We start from the raw sequence: 12,757 nt of genomic DNA on the forward strand, positions 1-12,757 counted from the left end.
CTTTACTTTAAAATATACGCCGTTCAATAGCTGAGCTTAATCCTACAGAGAATGATCAAAGCTCATGTAGAAACAAACAAACAAATGAACAAAAGATTGTCTCAAATAATGCTGAAAAGTTTCCAGCTGTTAGTATCATGGTTGCCAGGCAACCTGGGCAGCGCGACGGAGGCTAGACCGTCCCGTTTCACAAGCCTCGCACTTCCGGCCTTAGCGGTCTTTGAGTACGCGGCCCTTGTGGACCGTTAAGGCTGCGTACTTTAAGGCTGCAGACCCTGAATTGGGATACAGCCTCTGTGTCTTAGCCCAGACTGGCGACCTGTCCGGGGTGTACCCCGCCTCTCGCCCTATGACAGCTGAGATAGGCTCCAGCGCCCCCCTGCGACCCTAAAAAGGGATAAGCGGAAGTGATTGGATGGATGGAATATTTATAGAAAATAAAGTGAAATTATTAAATTACTACTGATATTGTGGGTGGTTTTTGTCATGGTACTGGGTCTGCGACCCACTGTTTGTGTTTCAACTTCTGGAATGATATTCTTTGATTACTGATGTTGATGTTTTGTGATCTTAGTCGTCTCTACCTTACTGTTTATCTGTGGTTAGTCTCTGGCCCCATGTTTTCCCGGTGCTTTTGTATTTCCTCTGTTCCAGACTCTGTCACGTGTCGGTGTCAACTCTGCCTCTACATGATGTCATGCTTCCTGTTTTATTTTGATAGTCCATGTCTTATGTCAGTGTATTCTGCTTTGTCTCTGTATGTCTGATTTGTCCCAGCTGTATTCCCACCTGATCCCCATCCTTTCTTGTCTTGCCTGTGCATTTAAGCCATGTGTTTTCCTTTGCCCTTCATCGTGTTGTACCCTCACTGTGCTGAGTTTTGCCCTTTGTGATCCTGGCTAAGTTCAGGTTCTCAGTTCCTGGTTTGTTTTCCAGTTAGTCTGTCTTATATCTAGTTTTTCGTTTTCATATTTGTGGCTTTGGTTAGTTTTGTACATTCTGTGTACGAGTCCAGTGTTTGGGTCATCCTGACTGCCACAGCACACATCCTGACAATTTTTAGCTTTTAAATGGATTTGTGTGTGTAGGTTTGTTTCTGGGTGACAACTTGGTTTCCTTTGGGAGGTGAGGACACAACTACATCTGTTCTACACCATGCTGTAATGGGTTTCACAGGTCGTGACCTTGGAGCGCTTTGAGTCAGCTTTTTGGCTTCAGGCACCCCAAGGGGAATTTTTTTTATTGATATAGATATACAGCAGTCCCTCGTTTATCGCGGGAGTTACATTCTGAGAATAACCTGCAATCTGTGAAATCCGCAAAGTAGCCAACTTTATATTTTACAATTAATATAGATGTTTTAAGGCTGTAAAACCCCTCACTACACACTTTATACACTTTTCTCAGACAGGCATGAACATTTTCACACTTTTCTCTCTTGTTTAAACTCTCAAAGTTCAAACCTTCGTAGAAAAATAAGTCCAGTATTATAGAATGAAACCAAAGATCAAACCCTGTTTTCAGGTCCAGGACATGGGAATAGAGCAGCTGCCAGAAAATTCAACATTAATGAATCAATTGTACGGAAGTAGAGGAAGCAAGAAGAATGAGTTGAGTAAAGTTTGACTTATCTGGCTGTTTTGTTTCGCTTAATGCGCCTTATAATCCAAAAAATACGCTAACTTTTACCTTCCTTTTGCATGTCAGGAAGTCCAAATTTTTGTGTGATGGTTAGCATCTTCCTGTTACGGCCGAGAGGGCCAGGCTGTGGGTGTGGACTCAAATGCAGACACAGAGGGAGGCAAAACGGGCGTGAACACAGTGCTTTATTTACAGTGCCTAGTTAACTTACAAAGCAGGAAACTATGAATGCTATGAACGGAGAATGCTATGAACTGTGGAAGCTATGAACTGAGAACTGTGAGGCCAAACGATGAACATGAAACTCTGAGTGCTATGACTAGGTGCTAGATTTCATGGATGGATCCGGGGAATGGAAAAAGGGGCAGCGGCTTGGATGGAGGTACGCAGTCACTATAATGAGAGTAGACAAGTAGTCAGTGGCAGTCTAGTGAATCACAGCTGAAGGATTAGACTATGGAGGTTAGGGCTTACGCGTTGCAGGTTAAAGTGTCATGCGAGGAGGGGGTGTCCAGGGGGTTCCGGGTGAGGAGTGTCCAGAGAGGATTCAGAATATGCTTGGAGTGAGGGGCTTGGCAGGGAGGCAGGCAGGTGTAGTCCAATGATGGAAAGGAAGCAACCAGATGACAGAACCAGCGTCCAGGCAGAGATGTGAGTAGTTTAGGTTGGGAAGCGCGACTGCCAGGTGGGTCATGAGTTAGCAGAAGATCTGGCAGAGGTCTGTTGTGAATGCTGGTCTTATATGCTGGTGACTTGATTGGAACCAGGTGTGGAAGCTGATTGGAGTCTCTGCCTGAAGGTGGAGCCCAGCGGAGTGGAAAAACCCCGTACTCACCCGGACCATGACACTTCCTCTGCCTTTTGGGTGCTACCGCAGGTGCCTTTGACGGTGCAAAACGTTTTGTTGACATTGTTGTGTTTGTTGGGGAGAAAACTTACAAACATACAGTGCTATACTGTATGTTTGTAAGTTTCAGAGTCACAGTGCTAGCAATTGAAGATTTATGTAAATTTGACAAACTGAACGGTTTCTGTACTGTACAGGAGACACGGCACGGAGGTGTCTGACTGACAATGGTCTACAGCCAATCAGGACACAGAACACAATATGCTGTAAAAGAAAAAAAAAGCATGCAAAATTGCACAAAAAAAATCTGTGAAACAGCAAGGCTGCAAAAGGTGAACCGCATTATAGCGAGGGACACTGTATATAGATATTTCAATCATTTTGTCCGTCTGTATCTGGAAGTCCCACAGGATCTTAGCTCGGTCATTCTCCACCACCCTTGGGGGCATCTCCCATTTTGACCTCGGGACTTCCAGGTTATACTCGGCACAGATGTTCCTGTACACTATGCCGGCCACTTGGTTATGGCGTTCCATGTATGCCCTGCCCGCTAGCATCTTGCACCCTGCTGTTATGTGCTGGATTGTCTCTGGGGCATCTTTACACAGCCTGCACCTGGGGTCTTGCCTGGTGTGATAGACCCCAGCCTCTGTGGATCTTGTACTCAGAGCTTGTTCTTGTGCTGCCATGATTAGTGCCTCTGTGCTGTCTTTCAGTCCAGCTTTGTCCAGCCACTGGTAGGATTTCTGGATATCAGCCACCTCCTCTATCTGCCGGTGGTACATACCGTGCAGGGGCCTGTCCTTCCATGATGGTTCCTCGTCTCCCGCCTCTTTCTTGGGTTTCTGCTGCCTGAGGTATTCACTGAGCACTCGGTCAGTTGGGGCCATCTTCCCAATGTATTCTTGGATGTTCATTGTCTCATCCTGTGGTGCTGACACTCACCAGTCCCCGGCCCCCTTCCTTCCGCTTAGCGTACAGCCTCAGGGTGCTGGACTTGGGGTGAAACCCTCCATGCATGGTAAGGAGCTTTCTTGTCTTTATGTCAGTGGCTTCTATCTCCTCCTTTGGCCAGCCTATTACCCCAGCAGGGTACCTGATCACGGGCAGGGCGTACGTGTTGATGGCCCGGATCTTGTTCTTACCATTCAGCTGACTCCTCAGGACTTGCCTGACCCTCTGCAGGTACTTGGTGGTTGCAGCTTTTCTAGCGGCCTCTTCATGGTTCCCATTCGCCTGCATTCTACGTAATCCATCATACAAAATGTAATCAAATGGAAAAGTCTCTGTTTAAAACTTGTTTTATTAGTTTTAATCTTTTAACTTTATGCATCAAGCAAAAATTTAATTATATGCAACATTCTCTGACTGGAAGAAATTAGTTTAACATTTAAACCTATTTTCTGCACATTCCAGCACATAAAATAAAATATTTTTGTGTGTTTACACTCACTCTTTCAAATAGATGCAAGTAAAACACAGCAGAAAATAAATAAAGTCAAAGACTCAGCGGTCCTGTTGCTCTATTTTCACCTGTAAAGCAGGACTGGGGTAGGCGGAGGTTTACCCTGGTGCAGGTGTGCCGCGGTCAGTGGAAGAATCCGCGAGTTTCTCTGTGAGTTTCCCATTACGTCGTAGCTACTCGGTGCTTGTTGGAAGTTTAGGGGTTTTTTTTCGCTGTAAAAAGAAGTTTTCTTCCCACGCACAACGGACACTAATGTTTTTGTCACTTTTTATGGAATCAAACTCAAAGTAAGGTCAGTACTTCCACGCTTTAAACGCTGCACGCTCATACTCTCTCCCACAATCGATATATGATCCATTGTTGATCTGCACACAGCTGTTGTCACGAACGTGGCACTCGCTTACGTCACTGTCATGAGACATTCTCGCAAAAAAATCACGGTTTTAGTAACGCAGCAACGCAGCGTTCCTACGGGAAAGTAACGGTAATCTAATTACCGTTTTTGCAATAGTAATCCCTTACTTTACCCGTTACTTGAAAAAAGTAATCAGATTACAGTAACGCATTACTTGTAACACATTACTGCCCATCTCTGGCGGCATCTCACCCTGAACCCCAACTGGGCAAAACAGTATAAAAAGGAAAATCTTCAGTGCCCTCTCCACTCAGGCAACGAGGTGCATGCAAAAAGCGGCAAGAAAAAAGGTGAGTTTCCCACGCAGCGCCTTCACTGTCTGCAACGATATATAAAAAAGGGTAAACCACTCTCAGATCCAATCAATACATGAGGTGACTACTGATACAGTAAAATAAAGATAAACAAGACAACAATATCGACAGCTGCAGCCGTCACAATAAGCTTCAGCTCTTTGCTGTCGAAGTACACCACTCACAGCAGAGTCCCAGGTTGTGCACATCAGCATCACAGATTTGTACAAATAAAGTTTAGAACAAAGACGTGTTAAATATTAAGCGCTGAAAACAGCTTGGTTGTTGTCGTTTGGAACCTCATTTAATGCTTGTTGTTTTGTTGCCATAGTGATGCCTCCAGGGAAAGATTAGTGAGCAGAGCAAGATTAAGCCCATATCAGTGGATATATGCTGTGATAACTTTGGGTTCTCTTCACTTTTGCCTAACAGTCATAAAGAAATGTATTATATTGTGTGTGTGTACTCATTATTGAGCTTTAATCCTGCGTGAAGGCCGAGATGAATCTCTTAGAGTAGAACTTTACAGGAACTATTAGAATAAATTTTAAAAAATGTAAATAATGCATTTGGGGCTTTTGTCCACACCTAAACAGCAGATTGAGTCACTGAAAGGTGAGATTTTAAAAAACTCCTGCCAGGGTGGAGATTTTTGAAAACTACGTTTTTGTGTTTAGGTGTGGACGAGGAAAACGGAGATTTACTCACGCAATGTCTAAAGTGTGCGCCGTTTTTGACGTCACGCCGTGACAAAATGCTATTGCTGTTAATCTTAGTATCTGCAGTTTATACACGCTGACATATACACACACGGTTACTGTGCCTCCATTTAGAAAGACAGAGGCATCAGAGCGCGCATCAGACGGGGCTTCTACATTCAACACAGACACTCTCACAACCCAAATCCTGACACCGGGTTGGAATAAATTTAATAAAATAAATAAATACATTTATGTATGCTGTATGCATTTTGCCCATTCCAAAGTTGTGAGTCTATTCTAGCCAAAATGCTGTCTTTAGTTATTAACATTTGAAAGGATGAAGGCACGTGAAAGTAACACAAAATTAGCTGCTTTTCCAGGAAAAGAAAAACACTTTTCAGAAATGGTAAATGGCCTGTATTTGTCCCTAAGGACCCCAAAGCGCTTTACACTACATTCAGTCATTCACCCATTCACACACACACTCACACACTGTTGATGGCAGCTACATTGTACCGAAGTACGTGAGGTTTTGTGAGGTTTTCCTCCCAGGCTTCTAGACTTGTGATTGGCCAACATTTCTACAACATTTTCTACACGGTTAAGACTGGGTACAGCCTGTGGTATGAGGTCCGGTCAATAGCCTTGTCTTGTTCTAACTGCTTCAGACAGTCTATCCTTCCTGTAGCCACTTCCTGGGTCTCGTTTCAGGGGCTCATAAGTATTTTCTCATGATAGTCTTTCTGGTTTAGCAAAACTGTGCACCTCCCCTTGTTTGCTGGAAGGATGATAATGTTGTTGTCATTACTAAGTGATGTGAGTTCCAGATTTCCAGATTAACAGAAAGAACTTTTGGAGATTTACTTACCTGGATGATAGAGCATGCATCAAGACGCCTTAAAGACGTAATCGCTTCCTCCTCTCTCCCCCTGCTTTCCTTCCTGTCATCTCTTCACTGTCTCTGTCAATAAAGCCAATAAAAGGCCAAGAAGAAAATATTTTCAAAAATGTGTCTGAAAACAGACGCTAAGCTTCCACTGCAACCAGCTGGCTTCAGGGAATTAAAAAGACAGTCAAAGGGAAAACTTCATTTAGGAGCAGGACTCCACCTCCGTACACTTCCAGCTCTCTATCCATGATCCAGCAGATGGATTAACAGCTTTAATGCTGTATTGCATTACAGCTTAAGACAACTTTTTACTAAATATCAGAAGAAACAGATGCTGACCTGTGAACACTGTAAGAGTGGAGACTACATATGCCAGGCACTTGTTCATCCTTAGTCTGTCTCCAGAGTCTCCTGCAGTGTTGACAGTGATGTTAAACTGTGGGTACCTGTGGCTGAGCTGGGATCATCGAGGGATTTAGAGACGCCAGCAACCACAGTGAAGTGTCTTCAAGGGGCATAACAGGAGACATTAAAGGAACCCTGAAGCTGGCTGACGATAAACGTAAATTCCCTAAAATTATAACTCATGTTGGCAATAGTGACACCTGCGTTACGCCATCTGTACAGGCTCAGCTGTTTGTCCTCTGCTGATCAGTCTGCCACTGCTTACTGTGGGAGCAAACATTTGGTCTTCACCTGAGACTGGAATGAACACATTACTGAAACCATCTTTACGTCTGTTTTGTGTTGTCGCCTCACCGCTCACTTACCTGTCCTCTCTGTGCAGAAGACCGGGCCTTTTTTCCCCACGAGGGAGATTTGCACGAGAAACCAGTGGAGAAGATTCTGTTCCTGCTTACATGTGATTTTGTAAATAGTTATGAATAGTTGTTCATATAACTTAAGCTATGGGTTGATAGATGTCAACCATAGATGTCTATGGCTCAATTTCTTTGATTTGATAAGTTATTGGCAACATCTGGGCTGAATTTCATGTCAACAGCACCTTTAGGAATATATTTAATTGGAAAATTGGTGACATTTAATATGTATTTTACCTGCTGTCTCTGTCATCCACTTGGCCTACTCAGAGTTTCTGATTTCTTAGACTTTTTATCTGATTTGGTGTTTAGCTCAGATAAAATTACAGGGAGTGATTTTAACATTCACACAGATGCTGAAAATGACAGGCTCAACATGGCAGTGTGAAATACATTTCATTGCAGGAGATGTCTTATGAGGATACCAATTTCCTCTCAGGCCCAGTGGCATCAGATGTTTGGTAAGCATGTTATCACTGTGTTTGATTGATCAGCTGATTTGCTGGACCTACGGTTGGCTATGAGGCACACAGAGTAGGACCCAAATACAGACTCAGGAATAAGGGAGGTAAACTTTATTAACCTAAACTATACAATAATTCAGGTCAAAAAACAAGGAACCAAAAATCTACAAATCTTGCAGAAAAACATACTGTGAGGGAGGACGGACCAGTCAGCACAGGGAAACTGAGGACACCCCCGGTACCATGGGGCTCAGGAGGTGTGTAACCCTCCGTGACGTCAGGCCTTTTATGCAAATGTACTTGTCTCAGTTTAACCCTGCTATTACATTTGATTTTGAAGTGTCTGTGAAACCACACCACTGTTTTGACATTTTTATGTTTTTTATATATTGTGGGCCAGAGTTGCATGGACTCCACACTGGGGTGAAGAAAGGCCCGCCGCTGTGTGTATCCACTGATTTTGCTGCTGCATTTTGTCTTTTAGAAAATAAGGTCATTCTGCAACCACTCCCTGTTTGTCGTGACAACACAGCCTACCATTTCATATCTGCTACGCTGGCAGTGGCCGATGACAGCGTCGAAGACCCACGAATGACTAAGCTGGAGGCTGGCAACGATGGAAGGAGAGGAAACCCAAAGGTGAAGGCTAAACGAGAACCTCAGGTTCAGGTGGGGTGGAGGCGCTGACCTGGTACCTGCTGGTTCGGGTAGTACAGCTGGTGCCAGCTCAGGACCCACTGGTTCAGGAGGCGTGGAACACAGGAAAGGCAGAATTTACAAGAGACAACCCCAGCAGCTGGGAGTGCTCAGCAGAGCACCCTGTCATGGTCCTGGATCACTGACCCAATATTTTCAGTTTGGTTTTGGAATTTTGGGTTATTTCTTTGAAAGTATACGATATTTGTGTTCTAGTTTTCTAGTGCTTCTGAGTTTGTTATTTATAATGATAGATTTCTGGTTTGTTTATGAGTGTCCTCATGTTTGTTTACCCAGTCACGTGCCCATGTCTGTCTGGTTTCTCTGTGTTCTCTCTGTGAGCACATTTGTAGCATGTCTCTGTATTTTCCGCAGGCGGACACTCCCACAGGGCTTAAATCTGGGACTCCCCACCATTTGACCTTAGAACTAAAGAAGCTTCTCGGATGAGAGGTGAAACGTCTTCAAGCAACTTAAAGAAGTCCAGACGCTTTTCTTTCCAAGCTCCTTGGAAAGAAAAGCATCAATGACCTGGATAACTGAGAACCTTCACAGATATATAAGAATTACTTCTTCTCACTCCTTTTTGAGCACCTGTTGTACTAGGAGACAGTGTTTTCCTTCCTGTATACATGCTCTATTTTGTTTATATGTACGCAAATGCTCGAAATAAATGATCAATGAAAAATACCAAGGGGCGACAGAGAGGTGGAGGATCGGAGGATTGTCAAGCTCCCAGGCGTCTGGTAGAGGACCCGAGCTTGAAGGATAAAGTCTGAAGAAAGAAAAGAGAAACCAGAGAATTACCAGGGACTGCAGGACCAGTTGGAGCAGATGTTGAAGGAAGGTCTCAGTGACAATAGGAACATTATGAGCTATAACTCCCAAAAGTGGAAAAGTTGCTATAGCAGATTCCAGGAACAACATCAGAGGTCTCTGTCCAGAAGAGTGTAGTCCTAGGATCAGCTAAGATGCACAGATCCCTCAAACTCCCGAGGAGCTTGAGGAACACATACCATCCCCAGGGAGTGAGACAGTGATTTGTATTGTTCTGAGATATTACTATCCTTTATAAAATCTACATATATTTTTTATTTTGAAAAGAATTTATGATTGAGATTCTGATTAAAATACCTCAACAGCAGTATCTGCATCTATTTTTTGCTTGTTTCTACAAAGTGGTTGTCTTTCCTTACATCAGTTAAAACTCTTCAGTTGCAGGAGAGTTTTAAGCTTCTTGTGTGTGCATTTTGTAAGGAATTTTCTTTGTGATTTTTTCTGAAATGCAGAATGTACAAAGCAGAGTTTGAATTCAAGCCAAACCTCATAAGCATATATTACTGTATTTTTTAAAACAGATGAAAATATTTTGTGTGAAATATGTTTAGTGTGACTTTTACAGTACAACTAAAGAGACACGTATTATACAATATCAATGAATATTTCTTATGATTTGATTGGTAATTACACAAATTTTGCTTTGTTTGTGTAGTTACTTTTAAAAGTTTTTTTTAAACATTTTTTTCATTGATCATTAAATAGGCTTTATAGCCAGAGTTAATTTAACGAGGAGAATGTCTGTCCATCCTTTTATTTCCACTTGTCCACACAGGGTCACTGGGAGGATTGAGCCTAGTTCACTGCTAGAAGTCACAGTGTATGAGTCCTGCGCTTTTATTGTGAAAGGAAGGGCGTAAAGCCCTTTTCGAGTTCCGATTTGCATTGTCTACGCATTGTCGCGCATGCGTAGATCAATATACGGAAAGCGCCTCTGTTTTCTGCAGCGGTCCGAGTTTTGTCCGTGTAAACAGAGACATGTCGCATTCCCCGGACTCCCACAGCCTACTGTCTGCCTCTTCCCAGCTGAACCTGATGGAAGTGGACTCGGTGAGAGGCTCTTTATTCGTCCTGCTTTGCTGCGTGGGGTTAGCGGGAGCACGAACTCCGCTGGGGTGTAGTTCAGCTGACAGCGGTGACGTTTAGAGGTGCATGAAGAGCTGGACTACACCTTGATCTAGGTGTGAAAGAATGACATGCGACTGCAATAAATCACCAACGCACGGGACTCTCACGTGAAAGGGCAGAAATGCCGTGTTAATAACGATCATTATTATCTTATGATGGCTCAAAATGAGGCCCAGTGGCGCCTGTTTGTTTACACTTTTTCAAATTGCATAATATGATTTAATGTAGTGATGAAAGCCCATACCAGCATTACTGTTTTCAAGGTGAGCTTGGTGAGCCCATTTATGACCAAGGCTGTACGTTAAAGTGTGACAGCTGTCATGTGATGCATGCGCAATCATCCAGGTGAGGAAATCCCCAAAAGTTAATGTGTTGCACACGCTTAGAATGAACTGGTTTTACGTCCAGGTGAGCAGAATCAACGTTTTGGGATGTAATCAAGTAGTTCTCACTGTGCTGTCGGGACGTGGCACAATTTATCTAAATGAAAACCCCGAAAATATCGATTCCCCAGACTGGCAATAAACAAATCAGCTGTGGACGTTTGTATTTATATAAGACAGTCATAGAGATCATCCGATTTCTGCTTTTCTCTTTTCCTTAGTTTGACCTGGTCCTTTTTGCAGATTCCAGTTTTCTTTCTAAGAGCTATAACTGACATTAAATAAAAGCAAAAAAACCCAACAACTTTTCTTCAATGCAAAATATTTGTTATAAAAAGAGAAATAATTCTAATTTTCCCCAAAGTGCTGTAAGCTCCATGATCTTCTGTCATTGAAACAACTGAAAACATGCACTGCTACTGGAGAGCTACAGCAGATGAAGAGAGAATAAGCTGGTGTACAGCCTCCCACCTTTACCTCACCAGACAAAAGCAAGTGCAAAGATTTTTGTAACAAAACAAATGTCAAGTGCGTCCATCATTTACCATCAGAGGTTTATAACTTCAGCATATAACAGGAAATCAGTGCTTTTTTCTTTTTCTCCCCAATTGTCCTTTAACCTTCTTGGGTCCTCATGACGAGGCTAGCTGCCTCTGAGCTCTGGACATTTTTGCAGTTTGCTTTGTTTCTGCACTCACAGCAAAGAGCTTCCACGCTAACCACATGTTAGCTTGTTCTGTGAATGTGTGAGCGACATTGTGCTGCTGAGCAAGTGCTGTGCATGCTTAAAATCAAATGGTTCATAATAATATATGCGAGGCTGCCTGGCCCGTCACTGGTCAGGGCCCAAAACATGGTGAAGATTCTTGTCCCTGGCTGATCGGTGCATCTGTGGTCAGTTTTAAGGAGAATGTTCCTTTTTTAAAAGCAAAAGATGAGCTGTTGCATTTTTAAATGACATTTTTTACACTCTCAGCATTAGTTTTGTAAATAACAGTGTTCATTGTCCTCTGCAAAAACACCTTCTGTGCACAGATGCATTTCTTTTTAGTTCTTCTAATACATGATCTCAGATTTTCCTAAGAAACACTAACTGTCCACTTCATTGGGTACAATTAAGTACAATTGTTTAACTGCATTTGAATGGGAATTCTTAAATCAGCCAATCACATGGTATGAATTTAGTGCATAATTTCCTGGGTATTTCCCTGGGAGAAAAAGCCTTGCTGTTGTCAAAGGACTGGGAAGAATGGCGAGTCTGCTTCGTGCTGTTAGGAATGCAAGAAGAAGTCAGTCACCACTTGTTACAACCACGATATGCACAAGAGCATCCCTTTATGACAGCACTGTGCTCATTCTCTGATGGCTGCTTCCAGAAGGATAACGCCATCTCATATCAGCTCAGATATGATGATGAGTTCACTGTACTCAGATGGCCTAAACAGCCAACAGATCCAAACAGAGCAGCTTTGGGACGTGATGGGACATTTGCATTGTACTGTCTTGTCAATCTCGAAGAAATGTCCTGGGAAATGTTTCCAGCACCTGAATCTGTGTTCAGTGAATCAAGCCGTGTGATTAAATCATGATGAAGTAATAGCAAGTTATTAGGGGATCCTGCTAGATTGGCCATTTGGCTGCTGTTTGCTTGAGGAGCAAGACTTTCTAGACAATGTGGGCAAAAAGATGGGTTCTTTTAATTTAATTGCACAAGCATTTGCCTCCATTAAGAGAAACAAAAAAGACAGCAACTGAAAGAAAACAAATCTTCCATTAGTAAGTATCAGAAAATCGATCCATAAATGGAAAAGCAGCTTTGGGCTTTGAGCTCTTTCTTTGTGTTAGCTGCCTCCTGAAGCCTACAACCTCAGTTGGAGTTAGACAGTCAGCAGCTTTTTAAGGAGTCTTCTGGCTTCATGAGGACAGTCAAAGCTCTTCCTGGATATTGACTGCTTTTTGTTCTGCTCTCTGTCAGAAGGATCTGCCCCTAATTATGATATTACATAGTGGACTGTGTTTCAGCAGTAATTAAAATGTGCTTTTCTACTCTGTAGGGTCTCTTTCTTCAACTGAGACATTCCTAACAGGCTTCACAAGACACTGTGCTGCTGTCATGTAAAGTAATCTTAGTAACATATCCCTGCATTGTAACCTTAGCACATATTTATGGAAGGCTC

The 12,757-nt window shown here is 42.9% G+C and overlaps 1 protein-coding gene across 1 annotated transcript in view; it reads left to right on the plus strand.

The window, feature by feature from the left end:
* The first annotated feature begins 9,972 nt into the window (after positions 1-9,972).
* vps8 (VPS8 subunit of CORVET complex) overlaps positions 9,973-12,757 on the plus strand; it is a 42,210-nt gene continuing 39,425 nt past the window's right edge. Inside the window, exon 1 of the mRNA XM_040005073.1 lies at positions 9,973-10,119. Coding sequence (XP_039861007.1) covers positions 10,048-10,119 — 72 coding nt within the window. The 5' untranslated portion in view covers positions 9,973-10,047. The remainder of the gene's footprint in view (positions 10,120-12,757) is intronic.

This window comes from Simochromis diagramma, unplaced genomic scaffold (genome assembly GCF_900408965.1).
Source record: "Simochromis diagramma unplaced genomic scaffold, fSimDia1.1 OVJJ01000309.1, whole genome shotgun sequence".
Lineage (NCBI taxonomy): Eukaryota > Metazoa > Chordata > Actinopteri > Cichliformes > Cichlidae > Simochromis > Simochromis diagramma.